At 40.8% G+C, this 21,404-nt stretch overlaps 1 protein-coding gene across 1 annotated transcript; it reads right to left on the bottom strand.

Annotated features, from left to right (window-relative positions):
- Positions 1–2,477: 2,477 nt before the first annotated feature.
- LOC143861488 (uncharacterized) lies at positions 2,478–3,905 on the bottom strand. Its single transcript, XM_077372411.1, has one exon. The coding sequence runs from the start codon at positions 3,903–3,905 to the stop codon at positions 2,478–2,480; it is 1,428 nt and encodes a 475-aa protein (XP_077228526.1).
- Between the last annotated feature and the right edge of the window lie 17,499 nt (positions 3,906–21,404).

The raw sequence follows: 21,404 nt of genomic DNA, 5'->3' as shown, positions 1-21,404 counted from the left end.
TGGTAGATCGGTTCGAGATTATATGGAAGAGTTCTACCGGCTATTGTCTAGAAACAATATTTCGGAGACTGAGGCACAACGAGTGGCACGCTACAAAGGAGGTCTTCATCAGGCGATCTATGATCAAATCGCCCTCCACCCAATTTGGACACTGTCTGAGGCGATAAAGATGACAGAACAAGTTGAGACTATGCTTAACCGTTCGGCCCGTATGGATTTTTATGAGAGTCAAACCGTTGTAGAGACATCGCAAATGGAGATTCCGATGGCGAAAGAGAAGGCGGTTTTGGATCTTCCTGTTGGGATAAACAAGTCTACCCAAGCATTCCCGACACGAGGAAGAGGATGCGGAGATGTTCCTATTACTTTGACAACGACCCAAAATTCATGACGGGATCCGTAGGAGTCACAATTCGAACAGCGGATCATATGCTACAAGTGCAACCAAGTGGGTCACAAATCCAACGAGTGTCCCAAACGTGGTCGGCATACTACAAATCTAGTCGCTGGTAACGGACATGAAGAAGATGAAGAAGAGCATGAAGAGGAACAAAATACAGAAGATCTCATTCCTACTACTTGTGCTCCAGGACGATCCTTGGTAATGCATCGTGTTATGTGCACCTCGAAAGTAGAGGAATTTACGCAACGCAACAACCTCTTCAGATGCAAGTGTATGGTCAAAGAAAGGATTTGCAACGTCATCATTGATGGAGGTAGCATGGAGAATAATGCATCAAAGGACATGGTGAAGAAACTGAAGTTATAGACAAAAAACCACCCTATTCCCTACGAGCTCGGTTGGATTTCAAAGGGTAATGAAAAGAATGTAACTGAACATTGTCGTATTCCTTTTTAAATTGGTTCTTACAAGGATGAAATTTTATGTGATGTTATCAATATGGATACATGTCATCTTTTGTTGGGGAGGCCTTGGCAATTTGACATGGATTCAATTCATACGGGGAGAGATAATGTCTTTGTTGTTCATCAAAACAACAAGAGTTATGCACTTCAACCATCGGCGGATGAGAAGGACGCCAAGGCTTCTCAAGTGGAGGGGCAATCATGTTTGACAATAAAAGAATCCTTTGTCAAATCCAAGAAGAAAGTGATTCATGATGGCACCAAAAGGAAACAAAAGAGGCCTACTCCGCCTACAGCTAAGTACAATGTTAAAAAAGAAAAGCATCGGCATTGTAAGGTCTTTGAAGTTGGAGAGGCTATGACGGCATTGCCAATGAACATGAAATCGAGGTCGAGTTCTCGTCAAGTGGGGGGGAATGACGTGAGATGCAAGGCAAGGAGTTTTGGAAACTTCCAAATCTCCCAAAAGTATCTAACGTCTCTTTCTAAAATTGGTAAAAGAAATGAAGCAGCATATTTTTAATTCAAAGCAATTCCTATTTGAGTCTGGTTAAATTAAGGAACTTAGTTATTTATTGCTTTTTAGGACTTTAGGTGATAGTAGTTGATTTAGAAAGTAGAGTTTTACTTGGAGAATAAGTTAGTGTTTTATAAAAACCTATGTGCAAGGGTTGTTGCACAGTTCATGTTTGTTTTATGAAATAAAGAAATTTTTCTTTCTTGGTAGAGAAGTTATTTATCTTGTTCTTCGTGGATTCGACGAGCGCCCTTCGTGGATTCGAAGGTTTATTCCGATCGGTGTTGACATTGATCAACCTCGACTCGTTCTTCGCGCTTCCAGCTACGCCATAAAATACCCACCAAATTAAGGAAAGGGGGAAACCCCATTAACCTCTATATTACGTGCTAAGATAAATTCAGAGAGCACATACGTTTACTTTTAAGCATATGCCGAATTACCTTTTAAGGTAATGCTAATTTCTAATCGTGATAAACATGAAAAGCTATAGCGAAAATAGGGGGAATAAATCATTAGAGAGAGTGTTGCCAACAAAACTCGGCCTCATGCTATCAAAGCCCTTAAGTTTTCTTTTGTGGCTGGGAGTCCTTACTAAAAAAAAGAGGAAGTCTAGCGTCAAGCAGATAAAAGCCGCTTGAAGCTACTCGGGACTCTATTGGCCATAAAACACCTTGCTGGCATTCCCTTCCTTTAACTACAGTTATACCACACCAACATAATCGCCCACTTCCTTACTATAAAACTGACACGCGGGGTTAAATTAGAAATAAAATCCTTCTCGTTAAAATACTATCAATAGAATCCCTAAAAAGTCAGCAATTTTCTCTTAATGAGTTAACATTGATGCCGTTTAATAGTCGGTAAACCATTAGGCTTCTTTCTATCCACGTCTAGTTTTTTTTTTTGGTAGGCAAGCTGGGGTTAGGCGGACCCCTACCAGAGGTAATTATAAAAGAACTGAACAATACAGAAGGGGGCCACGAGGGCAACCACAAGGGAAATAAAGGAAAAATCATACAAGTTCCCAATACCACAATAACCTAAAGTTAAGAAACAGACTAGCCAAGGCACAAACAGCAGCTGGAGGGCGTTATGAACGAGTGTAAATTGTGCCGGAGAAGTCGGATCTGATGATGTTTATCAGATCAAGAGGGAGGGAATCAGATGGGATGTCTTCACCTTTTATGAGGCATTCGAATTTGGATAGGAAATCTGCTGCTCCATTTGCTTCTCGCCAAGAATGGGTGATTTTCCAAGCAGGGAGTTCCGATAACTTGGCGCTAATAGTTGCAAGGGTTGGAATTAGTTTCCAAAGACATCTGGCCTTTCCATTGATCACACTGACTGAGTACAGGGAGTCAGATTCCAGCCATAAATTACTGATATTGTGTCTCAATGCAGTGCAGATACCTTTCTGAATAGCCTCCATCTCTAATTCCTGAATTGTCTTCGGGCTTTTGTTGATGGAGAAGGAGCCGATGATGTTGCAGGCTGCATCTCTAAGTAATCCTCCAATTGCTGCCTTGTCTTCTTTTAAGGAAGCATCTGTATTTAGTTTCCACCAGCCAGGATCAGGAGTAATCCAATTACAGGTTTTGGGGTCTTTTTTGAGGATAAAGTTTGGGAGGTTTAGAGTCTCGGCCAGATTGATTTCCTTAGAACTGGAGTTTCCATCAAGGTTCAGATGTAGGATTTTGGTTCTGATGGTGTACAGAATGTCAGTGAGAACAACTTGCTTGTGTCTTTTTTTGTTCTCAAAAACTCTGCAATTTCTTTCCTTCCAAATGAAGTAGATAGTTGCACAGAAGGCCATACGAAGGGCAGTCCCATATCTGGAGCAAGACTTCGAGTTGAGGCGAATCCATTCATCATTCTTGTCTAGAGTTCGAGCTGGGGTTTTCCGGACGGAGAAGTGCCTCAGAAGAGTTTTCCAGATCCAAGCTGAATATGAACAATTGAAAAATAGATGATCTTTGTCTTCTCTACCAGTACTGCAAAGAGGACAGGAGATATCTCGGATGGATCCCAACATGAGAAGTCTAGCTTTGGTACTCAGTTTGCTGTGGAGGGCTTGCCAAGATACAATGCTATGTCTTGGGACATGGCCTTTGAACCAGATCGAGGGAGTCCATGGGGGTTTGGGGTTGTGGGTACGAATGCATTTCCAAGCACTGGACAGGGAGAAATCCCCAGATGGAGTGGGTTTCCAGATAGCTAAGTTTGAAGGGTTGGGAGAGATGAGAGCTGTATTGAGAATGGTATTAATGTTTGGGAGGGTAAACTGAATATTTGGATCCCATTCACCATCATTCAACAGTTGGTCCACCGTAGCAGTGGGGGAGACAGTATTCGGCAAGGAACTATCGGGGTATAGATGGGTTAGGAGGCCAGCAGGGTGCCATGGTTGTTTCCAGAAGTCAATGCCTTTACCATCTCCCAAGACGTAGCAAATATGGTATCCATCTTCCTCTCTAACTCTGAAAATGCTTCGGGTTCCCCAGGAGGGAGAAGCCGGCATTTTCCTAGTCCAGAAATTTTTATTCTTCAGATATTTTCTTGTAAACCACTCAGTCCACAATGTACTTTTACCATTAACGATAGACCAGAGGTTTTTGAGCTGACAAGCAAGGTTAATGTCTCAAATTTTTCTAATTCCCAGGCCCCCTTCATCTTTGGGTCTGCAAATAGTGTCCCAAGCAACTGGATGGAAAGACTTTCTCTCAGAGCACCCAGCCCAAATGAAATTTCTTATGATTTGGTCGATTTTGTCAAGGACACTAGCAGGGAGGTTAAAAGAAGCTAACCAGAACAGATGGAATGAATTGAGGACTGACTTGACTAATTCAATTCTCCCAGCTCTTGAGAGGACCTTGTTGGCCCAGCTGGCAATGCGTTTTTGTATCTTACTGATCAAGGGAGAGCAGTCTGAACCTTTAAGTCTAGTGGAGATGAGAGGGAGGCCAAGGTATCTCACCGGGAATTGGCCTTCCGGGATATGAAGGATTGGATCAATTGTTGTTCTGAGGGACTTAGCAGATTCAGAGTAAAAAATTTCGCTCTTGCTGATGTTCACTTCGAGACCAGAGCAATCATTGAATTGATGGATGCAATTTCTAATACCTTGAGCAGAGGCAGGGGAAGCTTTCGAGAAGACAAGCATGTCATCTGCGAAGAGGAGGTGTGAGACAATTAAGTCTCCAAGACAGAAAGGAGAGGAAAAGGACTTAGAGTGGATAGCATTCTCAACGATGCAGGAAAACATCTCCATGCAAATACAGAAGAGGAGGGGAGAAATAGGGTCACCCTGCCTAATTCCATTTCTGGAGGTGAAGTAACCGACAGGGGATCCATTAATAAGGATGGAGAACGATGGTGTGTCTATACACTCGTGGATTCAGTTGCACCAGATATCATTGAATCCAATTTTTTTCAAAAAGAGTAGGAGGGATTCTCTTCTGATCATGTCGAAAGCTTTCTTGAGATCAAGCTTAATACACAATGCAGCTACATTGGATTGGAGGTGAAAATTATGAACCAAATCATGGGCTAAAAGGAAGTTGTCTTGGATGTTGCGGCCTTTGATAAATGCAGATTGATTTGGGCTGATAATCTTGTGCATTATTAAGCGGAGTCTGTTAGCCAGGATTTTGGTGATTAGCTTATATAGGAAGTTACAGAGCGAGATTGGCCGGAACATTTCCGGGGAGGAGGCATCAGAAGTCTTGGGAATTAGGGGGACATTTGTAGCATTAACTTCAGGGAGAAGCTTACCAGAGCGGAAGAAGTGAGAAATTGCTTTGGTTGTGTCTTTGCTGATGAGGTACCAGAAGGACTGGAAGAATTGTCCATTGAAACCATCCGGGCCAGGGGCTTTGCTTCCATCACAGTTCATCACAACTGCAGAGGATATCCGCGTCTAGTTTACTATTCTCAAAACGAGATTTTATATGGTGTAAGCCCTTATAGTGCCTTATTTTTCTAAAAGTATTGTACGGTCTATACCACAGGATGATCCAAACCGTTCATTTGATGGGCCATAACATAAATAGGTTGTGCCCGAAAAATCATTTACATATGATGATTTCAACCCGCCCATTTATAGAGGTTTTCATTATATGCATTTCCTCTATAGATCAAAGGGCTATGGTCACCAAGGGAAATGATTTATTGGGCACAACCTATTTATGTTATGGCCCATCAAATGGACGGTTTGGATCATCTTATGGTTTAGTCCGTACAGTACTTTTAGAAAACTATGGGACTATAAGGGCTTACACCATATAAAATCTCGTTAGGAGAAATTAAATGGTGGCTGGCCATGTATGCACGTGCAGCCCAAAATTACTGTGGACCCACATTTTTTGGGTGATCCAAACCATTCATTTGTTGGGCCCTATTCTAGATAGGATGTGACCCAAAAAATCTTTTCCATAGGATGATCCTAACCCTCCAATTTATGTACGTTGGTTTAAAATTGATGGTACTGTATAGAAATCCCCACAGAACAGAGGGTTATGACGAACTATTTGGAGAAGATTTTTTGGGGCACACCCTATCTACATTAGGGCCCAACAAATGAACGGTTTAGAATCTTTAGATCACCCAAACAATGCGGGGCTGGCCACCATATAAAGTCTTGTTTGATGGTTTTTTTCGTTGACTAAAATAGCCCCCAACAAACTCAGACGTGATAGTAACTATGCTTACTCTGTCAGTGGGTCCCGTCAAGAATATCACTGTAACGAGAAAAGCGCATTAAACAAGGAAATGCAAGCAGGGCCGACTATTTGACCGATTATTTTGCCGATTTATTAAACATAGTTAAAGAAGGGAGTGCCAACAAGGCGATTTATGGCTAATAGGGTGCCGAGTACGTTCAAGCGGGTGTTTACCCGCTGGACGGTAGCATTCTTTTTTAAAAAAATGGGTCCTTAAAATACATAATATTAAGTTGATTAGATAGAAGCGGTAAAGTTTTTCAGATGGGTGGAAATACCAAAAGAAAGAGGGTATTTATACATGTCATTAAGCTTTAAGACAAGAAATTTTTTAACACCTGGTTGTTGCCTTCTCCGGGACCAAAGGGTGAGGTTGTTGCCTTTTTTTCGATCAACATGGAAAAGGAAGCAATAAATTCCCTTGAAATCAAAGCTATTAGCCATGGACTCAATCTTGCTTTCTTGAAAAAATTTGATTAGATTTGGGTGGAATCCGACTCCCTCATGGCAGTCAACATCATCAACAATACCTGGTTATGTCCTTGGAGACTGATTCCCACTCTTGATAATATTCATTGCTCCCTCTCCAAGTTCAGAAAATGGAAGGTGTCTCACGTTTGGAGGGAAGCTAATGCTGCGGCAGATTTTCTATCTAAAGTAGATTGTGTGTGCAAGGGGGAAGATATTCCTCTTGATCTCATCCCTTCCCCACTTGCCGATATCATTTTTAATGATGCATCAGGTTGTTTGTTCTCTCGATTATAATTCCTATGCTTTAGGCCTTTTGTATTGGGAGCATGTTCCCTTTTGGCTGCTTTTTAAGCCCCCCTAGTTGTACTCCTTTTTTCATTAATGATATCTGGTCGGGGTCTTGCCTAACCCCATCTTACCTACCAAAAAAAAAAAAAAAAAATTTTTTAACCACATCCCAAGAGCTTGAACATAAAGTACTTTTCCCATATGGATGGCTGGAATTAGCAAAATTGGGATTGGTGGATTTCCTTTTTTTTTGGCTAGCTGCCCACTAAGAGACCTATTTGAATCTCGGAGAGAAAAAGTTGCCGAGGTTTTAAATCTCTCCCATTAACAAATGAAATTCGATGGTTTTAAAACTCTCCCACTTAGAGTGGATAGCTAAGTCGTGAAAACAAAACTGTTTTTCTTCTTTTTCTATTTTATTAGGTTTTATTTTAAAGAGGAGGGTCATTACTAAAGAATTGAAGTGGGTTTTGATAAAAACCTCATCTTTTCTTTACCTTTAGTAAAGAAGGGGAACTTATATTCCCTTTTTATTAAGGCACCCAAAAGGTTTCCTTCGGGTCGGGTTGGGTTCAACCCGGAAAAAAAGTCGGGTTGGTCGGGTTGAGTTCGGGTCAGGTTCGGGTTGAGTTTGGGTCGGGTTCAGGTTGAAGGTTTGGGCAACCCGACCTGATTGAAACCTGAAATTTTTTATGAAATTTGTTTTTTTTTTTTTTTTTGTAAGCTTAAAAACTCGGACTGGGTCGGGTTGAACTCGGGTCAAACTCTGGTTGGGCCGGGTTCGGGTTGGGAAAAAAAACAAGGGTTCCTCGGTTTGGGTCAGGTTGAACCATGGTTTAAAATTTCGGTTTTGGACCCCACCGAAAACCGATTTTTCGGTGAAATCCGAAATTTTTGTCCGAAATTTGGTAATTTGGTTCAAAATTTCGGACCGAAATTCCAAAATTTCTGACCGAAATTCCAAAATTTCTGACCGAAATTCCAAAATTTCGGCTGAAATTTGGTAACATTTTTTAAAATAAATAAATAATGGCATTTAATCTAATTTTCGGACTGAAATTACTGGAATAAATCCAAAATTTCGGACCGAAATTTGGTAAATGGTAAAAAATGAAATTTCAAAAAATTTCGGTTTCGGTCCTCACCGAAACCCAAACCCAAAATTTCGGACGGTTTCGATCCCCACAGAAATCCAAAATTTCGGTCCGAATTCGGTCAAAATTTAAAACCATGGGTTGAACCTCGTTGGGCTGGAAATCAGGTCGGGTCGGGTCTGGTTCCTGTTGTTAAAAAGGGTTCCTTGGGTTGGGTCGGGTCGGGTTGGCAACCCGACCCAATCTCAAGGTGAAGGAAACTATTTTGGCTAGCTTAGAAATCTCAAGGAGCACCACACTTATTCACTCAGCTGGGTCAAGATTGGTAACCATGATCGAGGAAGATCCTATGCGCACTCTAGTCACGAGATTACATATCCCGATGAGATTTCCGTGGCCAAAACCAGGTAACCCGAAAAAGCAGGAAAGAAAAAAGAAAACCCAGCCGATTAATCTGCTTCCTATGGCCGCACGCCCTACCTGAGCTTTCTTTGGCCAGCCCTGTGGTGGCTGAAATAATCTTCAAATGGGTACGAATGTAAAAGGGCAGAAATCATTCTTCCCCTTGTACAAAAACTATTGGGAAAAGAGTTACTATTGTGGAATTACAGCTTAGATAAAGTTCTCCCTGAATCGAAGCTGTGAAATTAAATGAGATAAAAAATTGGAATTGAAAAGTAAATTGACAAATGACACCAGAAATTTTTACGTGGAAACCCTCCAAGGTGAAGGGAAAAAACCATGGGACCGTAGTCCACTTCAAAGCTTCCATTATGGTAAATAATGGGTTACAACATCACCTGCAAGGTGGATCTCTTACTGAGTGCATACAAATATTATGCCTTTAGTGCATGGCTATGAGTAGCTGATACCCCCTCACGCACTAGCTCTCACTATTTTCTCTCGGATTTCGCCGGGTCACACAGCTATGAGAGAACTCTCTCTCTCTCTCTCTCTCTCTCTCTCTCTCTCACACACACACACACACACACACACACACACACACACACACACACTGCACTGCTCGTGTCAGTGCCTTTACTCTCTGCAGTGCACTTGTGTTTGTGCTTCTGTTGTTTCTGCCATAGCACCTGCTCTCTATTTATAGATGCAAAAGCGAGCATGCATGTGCAAGCACCGTAGCTAATTTCAGCACCGAATTTGGCCGCACCATGCACCGTCCAAGACATTTTTCATCAAAAAAGTCTTACTAGAACTAAGGCCACAAATGTCCACATCTTTACATATTTAATACATTATTATATGACACACATTTATTAGACTCACACTCACACACACTCAATACCACAAAAGAGTGTCGACACCCCCAAATGGGAGGGACCCACTCCAACAAATTTCCTCCACATGACTTATTTGGAGAGGCCATCAAGCCCGCTTCTTTTCTGCAAGCTTGCAGCTTTCCTCTAAGTAGGGTCTTTGTCATCATATCAGAGCCATTATTAACGGCGTGGATTTTCTCAAGCTGTAATAGCTTCTCTTCCAATACATCACGTATCCAGTGATACCTCACATCGATGTGTTTAGATCTAGAGTTGAACAATAAATTTTTACTGAGATGGATTGCACTCTGACTGTCACAGTATAAGACATACTTCTCTTTCTTCTGGCCCAATTCTTGTAGGAACTTCTTCATCCATGGAATCTCCTTAGAGACTTCTGTTATAGCAATGTATTATGCTTCTGTTGTGGATAAGGCAACAGACATTGTAATTAGGATTGCCACATCTAGCTCCCCCTGCAAAGGTTAATAACACCCTGATATGGACTTTCTCGTATCCACATCTCCAGCCATATCGGCATCTGTAAAACTTTCTAATACAAGTTTACCATCACCGAAACATAGCCGAGTGCTGGATGTACCTCCAAGATACCTAATTCTCCATTTCACTGCTGCCCAATGTTCTTTACCAGGATTTGAGAGGAACCTGCTGACAACTCCAACTGCATTAGCAATACAGGTCTTGTGCATACAATGGCGTACATTAAATTGCCGACTGCCGATGCATAAGGCACGTTATCCATTTCTGATTTTTCCGTCTCACTTGAAGGACACTGCTTCGCACTAAACTTAAAGTAGCTTGCAAGTGGAGAACAAACTGGTTTAGCTTTGCTCATGTTAAACCTTTCAAGAACTTTTTCAACATATAATTCTTGAGATAACTAGGTTTTGTCATTCTGTCTGTCTCATGATATCCTTAATAAGTCAAACCTCTTGTACCATTGTCTCGGTGCTTGCTTAAGACCGTATAGACTCTTCTTTAGCCTACACACGAGATGCTCTTTTTTTTTTTTTTGAAACATTCAGGTTGTTCCATGTAAATCTCCTCATTGAGATCACCAGGTAAAAAATATGTATTTATGTCAAGTTGTTCGACATCCAAATTCAAGCTGGCTGCCAAGCCAAGAACAACTCGAATAGAAGTCATTTTTACCACGGGCGAGAATATCTCCTCAAAGTCAATGCCTTTCTTCTGCCCGAATCCCTTAACAACCAGCCTTGCTTTGTACCGTAATTGTGAGCTAGCTTCTTCAGTTTTCAATCTGATCACCTATTTATTCTCGAGAGCTTCTGTAGTACGTAGTGTAGGCCTTTCCTACCGTACGGTAGTTTGACTAGGTCATATGTGTGGTTCTCATGTGAGGATCACATCTCTTCTTGCATGGCTTTTAACCACTCATTCTTGTGTTCGTCGGACACTGCTTCCGAATAGCTCTCCGGTTCTCCCCCGTCAGCGAGCAACACATACTCATTAAGAGAATATATGTGACTGGGCTATCACACTCTGGTAGATCTCTTTAGCTAAGGTTCTGGTGGGATCTGTTCTATAACCGATTCTGGATCATCATCTGGTGGAGTATTGTCACTATCAACTTCTGGTATAGCTCCCCTATCATCAGAATCTGTGGGTGGGGAGACTGGTTCCAGATTAACTGGATGATCATCTGATGATTGAGGCTTGTCATGTTTCTCAAAATCCTCAATTGTTTGATCTTCAATCAACACAACATCTCTGCTTTTGATGATCCTTTTGTTGAAAGGATCCTAAAGTCTGTAGCTGAACTCTTCATGGGCATAACTCAAAAAGATACACTCCTTCAATTTTCCATCGAGCTTGGATCTTTCTTCTCTCAGGATGTGAACAAATGCTCTGCATCCAAACACCTTCAGATGGCCATAGGATACATCCTTGCCTGTCCAGACAGCTTTTGGTACGTCGTCGTTGAGTGGAATTGAAGGAGAAAGGTTGATCAAGTCAACCGTTGTCCTCATTACCTCCCCCCAAAAGGAGTTTGGCAGTTTTGCATTTGAGAGCATACATCTGATTCGCTCATAGATAATTCGGTTCACCATCTGCACGACACCGTTGTGTTGTGGTGTCTTCGGTACTAACTTTTCCAGCCTGATCCCGAAGTTTTGCATCACTCTTCGAATGGTCCTCGGTACTCACTGCCATTGTCTACACATACAGACTTCAATCGTCTGCCAGTTTCTCTTTCAACGTTGTAAGCCGAACGGCTACTGATCACTCTTGTTTTGATTGAGCCCAAACCCATATTGATTGAACATTGCAAGTTGCTTATATATGAGTTGAACAGGTTCTATTCAAGAAAGCAAGCGAGATATCGAAGCAAGATATTGTGGTTATTATAAGTGATCTTTGAAACTAAAGTGAACACAAATTGAAGATCCAAGATAAACTGATTGAAGCCAACAAGAAGATTGAAGAATCAAGCAACCCAGGAGAGAAGCCGCTCTTGAAATATTAGATTGTATGCTCTCTCTTTGTTGATTGTGTTTTTGGCACCTAGGGAGTCCTAAAACTAACATTAGACATGTATAGGAATCACACTCCCTTTAGTTGATTCAAGTCTGTAGTAAATTTCCTCAGAAAACACAAGTTAAAACATCCAGAGGAATTATGGACGTTCAGGATTATGGTGGACGTCCGTCTGAACTTTGATTTTTCAAATATGGATAACTGAGAGATTTACGAACGTCCGGGATATTTGTGGACGTCCGTCTGTCCCCAAGTGTTTATGAAAATAATTGAGGAAATTACGGACGTCCATCTACGCTTAAATTTTTCAAAGCAAAAATAACTGAGGAAATGGCAGATGTCCGTCTGTCCCTGATGGGGTAGATAAAAATAACCTAGAAAATGGCGGTCGTCCGGGATCCTGCGGACGTCCGTGAACGGACTTTGGCGCGTGTTTTAATTTCAAACGACTATAATTGGCAGACATTCAACATTTCGTCCGCGACGCGTTTAATTGCCAAAAATTAGGATTTCCTTTGTGACTCTCTATTTAAACACTTTTTGGAAAACCCTAAAACAATAACTCTTGTAATCAAAACCCTAGCTACCATCTTCCAAAGAAAAATAACTCTCACCTACTTTAATCTTCTACTTGAATGTGAGATTCCTTTTTTCATTGATTTCTCTAGTGTGCCATTACATTTAATCCTCCAAGAGATCTTTTTAGGGTTGTTGTTATTGGGTGACAAGCAAGAGTATTTATTGAGCTTCTAGATTTGTATATGCCTATTAAAGAGGCTTGAGAGCTTTTAATTCTTTCATCTACCGTTGTAAGAGAAGGGTTGTTACCCTTGGTGAGTTTAAAGACTCGGTGAGTTTAAAGACTCGGAGTTTAAAGACTCGGTGAGTTTAAAGACTCATTTTTGTAAGGAGCCTTGAAGCCAGGCATTGTGTGGTCTTCGGATAGTGGACAACCTTGAGTGCGACCTCAAGAAGAGTGGAGTAGGATAGTTATTCCCAAACCGGTTTTGCAAAAGTTGGGAATTGGAACGGAATTGGGAATTGGGATGGACTACACATTTGGATAAGGTTTGTGGGGCCCACAACACTCCTAAATCAGTTGGAGAGCTGGGGAAACGAGTCCCAATTGCTCAAGGACTTTGAGTTGCACTCAAACTCCTTTTTGGGTAAGAATTGCTAAATTGTAAGATCTACAAAGCAATTTGTTTCCAACACCAACTCTTATGAGATAAGGCCACAAGGGCTAGACAGAGGCATCCATACACGTTATCGTATGTATCTTGAGTGTCTCCAAACAGCCATGGAGGTTTGGGAGAGTCCCATTCACTAGAGGATTCTCAGTTCAAGTTGGTTTCTCAATTGGATAGGAATTGGGAGAGAGAAACAAGGATTTATGAAACCAAAACTCTATTTTCTAAAAATGATAGCGGGATGAACAAAATTTTGAGTTAGGAATACTCCAAAATTAGTTCCCCCTTGATTCCCCCTTTGGACAAGTTATTTTCCATCTCTCTCTCTATCTCTCTTCCAATTGAAATAGTTTCAAAGAGAAAGGCTTCCAATTAATTTCTCTATTCTCTACAACAAAGGTACTTATTAGATCAGACTTTAAAGAGGTGAATAAGAGTTATTCACATCCACAATAGTCCGAGCAGAGAAAAAGAATCCATCGGTTCAACTTGTGGGGTTCGCGGCGTTCAGAATGATCGCAACCGTTCGAGGAGTAGATCAAGCAGCTGGTTCCTTGATTTCTTTTCAAAGAGGTATTTATTTATGTTTTATTAACATAATTAACTAATCTAAACTCTAGGATCTTGGGAGATTGCAAGATCAAAAAGAAAATTTTAAAGTTCTATGCAATTTTTATTCCGCTGCGCATAGCGATCTTGCCGAAGGGGTTAACCTTCATTCAAGTGGTATCAGAGCAACTAGGGCTTAGATTAGGGGATTAAATTAACCAAAGATAGATCATGTGATATATCTGTTGTGAGTCCGGACGTTCTATCTCGGCTATCCGAGGTTGTTAGTCTGTAATGTTAATTAATCAACATATGGACTGTTGTGTAAAGATCAGTAATTTCGATCTACCTAATGTGATTTTTGATATGGTCAACCTTCATGGTAAAAAAGTAGACTTGAATATGAGTCTTTACACAGTAGTCCATATGCCGGTTTTGGCTGTAGGGATTTCGACTTTTGCTCCTCCCGCGCCAGTTTTGCTTTTTTTGTCTATCAGTGACAAATGCCTTTGATTCAGGATTATTATATCCCTTATATTTTCGTCAGGATTCTTCATTTAGCATTCCATCTTTTACCATTTCCATTGTGAGCTTTCCGTCGGGAGCTGAGTTGCTGACAAACACAACTAGTGTGTCCCAACTTTTGGGCAAGGGGCTTAATAAAAGCAACGCCTGCAACTCGTCTTCCACTATCATCTTCATAGAATTGAGTTGATCCACCCTGCCTTGGAACTCGCTCATATGTTCCGTGACACTACTCTCGTCCTTGTGCTTCAGATTTACAAGTTCGCACATTAGATTTGCTTTATTCTGAGCAGTTGTCCTTGCATACATCTTTTCTAATTTTTGCAAAAGAACGTAAGCATCGTGCTCATTGGCAAAATTTTGGAAAATGCTTTTGTCGATCCACTGTCGGATCTGAGCGGCACATTTCAGGTTGAGCATTGTCCAATCTCCGTCGGACATGGTCGCCGATTTGCCGTCTGTCGGCATTGTCGATTTGCCATCGGATTCGCCAACGGTCGAAGTTGTAGATTTTTCAACCGACATTACAATGGGCTTCCACAAATCTTTGATAAACAATAGATCCTCCATCTTTGGCCTCCAGATCACATAATTAAATACGGTTAATTTAATCATGTTGCCTGAGCTCTCCATTTAATTATGTATAGAAAAATAATCTAAAGCAACCAAGGCTCTGATATCACTTTGTTGGGAAAAAAGTTATCATTAAGGAATTACAGGCCCAGATAAAATTTTTCCCGAATCGAAGCTATGAAATTAAATGAGATAAAAAATTGGAAGCAAAAAGTAAATTAACAAATGACACCAGAAATTTTTACGTGGAAACCCTCCAAGGTGAAGGGAAAAAACCACGGGACCGTAGTCCACTTCAAAGCTTCCACTATGGTAAATAATGGGTTACTACAACATCACCTACAGGATGGATCTCTTACTGAGTGCATACAAATATTGTACCTTCAGTGTATGGCTATGAGTAGCTAATACCCCCTCACACACTGGATCTCACTATTTTCTCTCGGATTTCGCCGGGTTACACAGCTATGAGAGAATTCTCTCTCTCTCTCTCTCTCTCTCTCTCTCTCTCTCTCATTGCACTGCTCGTCTCAGTGCCTTTACTCTCTACAGTGCACTTGTGTTTGTGCTTCTGCTGTTTCTGCCTTAGCATCTACTCTCTATTTATAGGTGCAAAAGCGAGCATGCACGTGCAAGCGCCATAGCTAATTTCGGCACCGAATTCGGCCTCACTATGCACTGTCCAAGACATCTTTCAACAAAAATGTCTTCTGATAACTAAGGCCACAAATGTCCACATCTTTACATATTTAATACATTATTATATGACACACATTTATTACACTCACACTCACACACACTCGTTACCACAAAAGAGTGTCGACACCCCCAAAGGGGAGGGACCCACTCCAACAAAAACAAATTAGAGGAGTAAACTAGTTATAGAAATCCGAGTTGACTGATAGCTGAAAAATAAATTGGATTAGGGTTGTTTTGAAAACCAACCCTGAATCTTGTTGAAAGACGAATAATACCTTGATGGACCGAGTTTCCGTCACAAAACCCAACGTTCAAAATCTCCAAAATCAAACATTGTCAATCTCAAAAAGGAAAAGGATAAATTCTGAAATAATTTTGAGTTTCTAAAAAGGAAAAGTCCCCAAACAATTACTCAAAAGTTCACACACACAAAAAAATCTACAAACTTCACAAACTATCGGGAGCATGTTTATTTAAAGAATATTGTTGAAACTTTGATATGCTTATGATTTAAGTACGTTGGCTCGGATACGACATGTAAAACTAAAACACCATGATCAAATCATAAGCATGTAATTGAAGAAATTAAACTCAATAAGAGATTGGGCATAAATACCTTTGTCCATGGCTTTTGATCTTTTGATAGCTATGATTTGATTGTCCCGAAATGAATTGTGATCATCTGCAACAAAGAACGATAGTGGGAGTGGGCGGTCTTCTACTTTATCCACTTCCTTATGTGCATTCCAATGGGAAGAAATAACAAGCTTATACGTGAGAGCAGAGACCAATCTCGTATTTATAATAAAAAGAAGGAAACCCTAAAGACACCCATTACGGATTAAGACTCTTGTTCCTCAAATAAGCCCACAAACCTTATTGGGCTTACAACGGGCCCACACGTATTATTAAGCCTTTACCATACCCTTTCCAATGTGAACCCACGCGACTAAGTGTTCCCAGCTCAAAACCATATTGATCACTAACTGTAGATGAGTCGATCTGGACTACTCTTTACTATAATCAAACATTCTTTACAATCTGGTTTTATAAAAGATAAAGCATGTGCTATGCAAGTCCACAAAAGACTTACAACCTCCACAAAATTGTTAATTCCAGTAATGAGGCAAAACACGGTTTTATGTAGCAATTTTTCACTACTTCCAAATTTCAAGGATGACTTCCAGCAAGTCTCGAATTTAAACAGCAGAGATTTAACAACTTACTAATCTTAAATTCCAAGTAATAGGATATAAAGGAGTCAAACGAGCCGATTACTAAAAGTAAAAATGCAGTACATGATCAGAACTTTTTATTCAAACCGAAGTAGGAGCTTATTAGAGACTTTAGGATCTTGTTTCCACTTTTTCTCCATTCGAATATCTTCAACAAAAGTTCCACAACTTTGAAATGCAAGTAGAGATAGAGGAGTTTCAATTAGAAATTGTGATTTGAGAGGCGATTTACACAATAATCTCACCAATACTCAGAATTTCAAGCAACTTCGTGACATTTCATTAAGACTCAATGCAGGAAGTGCACAAAATAGAAACCATTCCAAAATGATAAATCCTACATCAATTCCTACCATGCAAAGGGCTCTTAGTCGACCTAATTGAGCAAATCTGATTTTTTTCATGGACATTCTGCTACTGGTAGCAAGAGAAATCCATAAAGCTTCATTGGAATTCCATTTTTTTACAATCTCATCAGCTAGAAAATTTTCAGATCTAGAGCTTTCTTTTCCTTTATCTAGGATATGCAAAAGGCTAAAGAGTTTTGCAAGATCCGCTCAGATACTAATTTGACGTACGGCAAGTGACAGAAGTGATACGAAAATTTTCAGATCTGATTAAGGTTTGGAGATATAAGATCGAATCTAAAATTTACGAGGCATATGTCCATGAAATTTCATGAGAAGAGATCTAAACTTGCAATAATTTAGGGACTGGTTTCCAAATCAGATCTGGAATTTTAATTTTCAACAAACTACGAAGGGAAAATGAGATTTATGAGCAGAAATTAAAGGGTCAAATAGAAATTCATATGATCTAAGAACATTAAAGAAGGATAATGCAGAGAAAATTGGATAAATTCCAAAGTGTGGACCCCGATCCGAGGAAGGTGAGGGAACGGGAGTCCCTACATCCTCTAGATCTCCACCTGAAAGGAGAGCTCTGCCAAGGAACTCTCGAAACGGATGCCACCTTCATAGCATAGCACGAGTGACGATATAAAAAGAAAGAGATACATCCTGATCGGGAGCCAAGGCTCGAAACTGAGATGTACCTAAAAATAACTCAGAGTCGCCATCCATGGATATGCCATGGAACCCTAAAATCAAATCCTCTGTGCAATGGATAACCAGAAATATATATGGATTCGTGCCTGGTTACGAATGGAGAAGGTCTGAAGAGCACCCCCAATTCGTCCGAGTGCAAGCACTTATGCCATTTTCATTAACTCCAAAGAAGTTTGGGTAAAAATCATGTGAAATGGGAACAATCCTCGGGAGTCGTCTACCTAAGCATGCATTTCCTGAGGATAAAGATAATAAGCACACATAAAATAAAATGAAAGATGTGTCACCTAAGCATAGCTAGGTTATGAGTGACATGCCTAATGGGTGTCTAAGTTTTGATGTGCAAACACATGCAAGCTATAGCTAAAGGTATAGGATCAGTACAAAAAGTAAGAAAACACATCAAAAAAATACAATAACTACACAACAAATCTTACGACTCTAAATGATTAGCCCGAGTCTTCGGATGGTCTGATATTCATCCAAAGAAGCCTACGTATCCCCGCCTCCACGAGAATCAAGGCAATGTAGTTCTTCGCGCATATTCTAAGCTATGATGCCTAAGACACCTAGACTTCTATCCTAGACTCGATCTAAAAGACTGGATCAGTTATTAAAATTTCTTGTACGATTATTTAAATTCCAGTGAATTGTGGATTTTAGGACACCCTATATGCCCTAACTAAATGCAGATTAGCCCTAAGCTAATGCAGGTGGTTCTTACAACCTATGTGTAACTAGGCTGTGTTTCCTAAGGAAAACAAAGGGTGGACTAGCGTATCCTACTCTAGTCATCACTCGGTGATGTGGATCGCCGACTGACCGGACGGAGGCGCTCCTATAACTCTAGGACAGACCCCTAACTCTAAAACAAGCACACAACAAACAAACAAACAAACAACCTATCAAAAAAAACTCCTAACTCTAAAACTCTCTATCTAGGAGAAACTCCTAACTCTAGAGGAAGATCTTTTGAAAACAAGGTTTTAAAGGCTGCTTATTCAGAAAGATTTAAAATACTATTTACAAAAAGTTTGGCTGGACTTGGGATATGGATCTCAAGCTGCACTATGTACTTCGTGGAAGAGGATCAAGCCAACGTAGCTCGAAACGAACTCTCCTAATTAAAGTTTTTCAAATGTTTTTGACATTTTTAAAGTTTTCAATGTTTTTGACATTTTTAAAGTTTTTAAATGTTTTTTGAGTTTCAAATTTCTGATGTTTTTTGGATTTTAAAATATTCCAATGCTTTTGGATTCTTAAATGTTTTCACCCTTCAAGGGGACACGCAAGCATAACCACAAACTAGGGCAAAGCCCTAAATCAAAAGGGGAAACCCCAAACAAACAATAAGCGTCTCAAAGAGACAAACCACAACACGTAAAGAAGTGCCCCAAGAACAGAGAAAACGAATCTAAGATCTCAAACAAGCAAAGCTCTAATAAGACTGAGTTAATCTCTAATCAAAGTGGAATAATGAAAACTCTAAAGGAGAAACTCTTAATTAATAACACTAAAGAGGGGTGCAAATGAGTCAGAGACTATTTAATAACACCACGAAAAGATGAATGAGTCAAAGACTCTCCAATAATACTGCTAAGCAAGATAACCGAGTCAAAGACTCCCTACTAAGACAAATGAGTCAAAGACTCTCTAATAACCACCTAAAGACAACTGAGTTAAAGACTCTCTAACTACACTACCTGAAGGACGAGAGAGTTAACGACTCTCTAACAATGCTATCCAAAGGACGAGTGAGTCAACGACTCTCTAATAACAACCACTAACGAAGACAAATGAGCCAAAGGCTCTCTAATACTACAACTTAAAGGTGGAATGAGTCCATGACTCTCTAAAAGGAGCTGCTCTAATATAAGGCTAGGTAAGCCTTCTAAAAAAGGAAACCCTCTAAATGAGACAAGGTTTGTCTCCAAATAGGGGATCCACAAATGAGGCAAGGCATGCCTCCTAAGGGTACACCATCTGTCAAAATCAAGGCAACCTCCCTGAGGGTAGGCTCTAAATGAGGCTTGACTCCAAAGGAGCACGGCCTAATGAGACATAGCATGTCTCCTAGTAGGGGGTACAAATTGGGATACAACTTAAGAAGGGTTCTATCAACGAGGCAAGACCCGCCTCCCACGGGTAAGTTTTCTAATATGACCAAGGCTTGCCTCCGAGGAAGGAGCGCCTTAAGAGACAAAGCATGCCTTCCTAAAATGGCAGGCTCTAGCTAGCGCTATTATTGCCCAGGCAATGAATAGGAAAGGTTAAGGTAACTAATAGACCCTGCAAGGACTCTAATAACCGGGATCCATATATAACATAAAGGAAAAGAATAAACGAGCTACACATCCAAACACATAGAGGAGTAAATCACTGTTATTTTGCAAACGTACCCCGTCTCATAACATTTATCATGGAATCACCATTTACCATCCAACCTCAATCAGTATAAACATGAATCTTAAATGTTTCCACAAAAATCTGTTACTCGTATGGAGGCAAGCAGAGACGCACAAAATTAAATGACAACATGGGCTCACATGCACCATAAAGAAATATCCCAAACCATATACCCAAAACACATAAAAGATGATATCACAACAATGGATACTCCAAACAACATTTGTCATCAAACCAATGGCAAACCCATTTCATGCGGCTGTTAAGAGACTAGATAATGTATACATCAATTGCTTGAAAGAGGATAAAATTGGAGATTTGTCAGAAATGAAACTCACCGGAGAGTGCTTGGATTTCTGGAATTTGCAAAAATTGTCTTGTGCATCGTATGGATCCGAAGACTTCGGATCTAATAATGAATGTCCGGAATCAGCGAAGATCCGCCAGAAAATGGCAGAGAGAACCGGAACAACAACGATAACCAGAGAGTTGTAGTCGGCACCGGCGAATCTGCCGGAGAAGAAATTGAAGCTTGTCTTCCCTTTTATCTCCCTCTCTCCCTCTCTCTCTCCCTCTCTGTCTCAGATCTCTCTCTCTTTCTCTCATATCTCTCTCTCTGTTGGAAACGAATTAATGGGGGGATCGTCAGATCCGGTTTGGGTTTGGGAATAGAGAAGAAGAGGGTCTGAGATGGGATGGGGTTCTAGTATTGGTGTTTGGTGAAGAAAGGGGTTTGGGATTGTATCTCCGGCGGAACCGCCGGAGAAGATGATTGGAGTTAGGGTTTGAGGGTAAGGGGTTTCGATGGTGGAGATTGATGGTAGAGGTGGCACGGCCGGAGAGGCGAGGGAGATGTTGCAAAGATTGTGGAGATGGGGTTAAGGAAGGGGATGGTGGTAATCGGATTCCGGCAAGCTTGCCGGAATCAATGGGGATGGGGTCGGATTTGCAGAGATGATGATGGTGAAGGTGATGAGGAGGCTATGGTAGGAAAAGAAGAAGAAGAAGAAGAAGGTGGTCGTCGGAGGTGGTGATGGAGATGGACGGATCCATGGCTCGATCGAGGTGAAAATGGTAAAGATGAGAAATCAAGTGAAGAAGATGGTGAGGTTCAGATTCATGGCTATCGGTGGTGGGGATGGGACCGAGGCTTGATGATGGCGGCCATGAATGTGGCTCGAGCTCCTTCTCTGCCAAATCCTCTCTCTTTCTCTCTATTAGGAGCCAAAACCCTCAAGAATACTCCCCTCTTCTCTCTGGTTTTGCTTTTTTCCCAGAAAAAAATCCCCTGATCTTCTCTGCAAATGAGGTTTTCTTCTCCTTAATTTCTGAAAATCTCAGATCCAGATCTGAGATTTTCCTTCTTCTTCTCCCTTTCTCTCTCGAAAAATCAACAAAGACG

Source organism: Tasmannia lanceolata, unplaced genomic scaffold (assembly GCF_043159265.1).
Source record: "Tasmannia lanceolata isolate RefF3 unplaced genomic scaffold, GAP_Taslan_0.1 ptg000037l, whole genome shotgun sequence".
In the NCBI taxonomy this organism is placed as follows: Eukaryota; Viridiplantae; Streptophyta; class Magnoliopsida; order Canellales; family Winteraceae; genus Tasmannia; species Tasmannia lanceolata.
This window is presented reverse-complemented; position numbering and strand designations above follow the sequence as displayed.

What these genes read in the sequence shown, in the direction of transcription:
- LOC143861488 (XM_077372411.1), bottom strand. Translation starts at nt 3,905, where the DNA reads ATGCCGGCTTCTCCCTCCTGGGGAACCCGAAGCATTTTCAGAGTTAGA.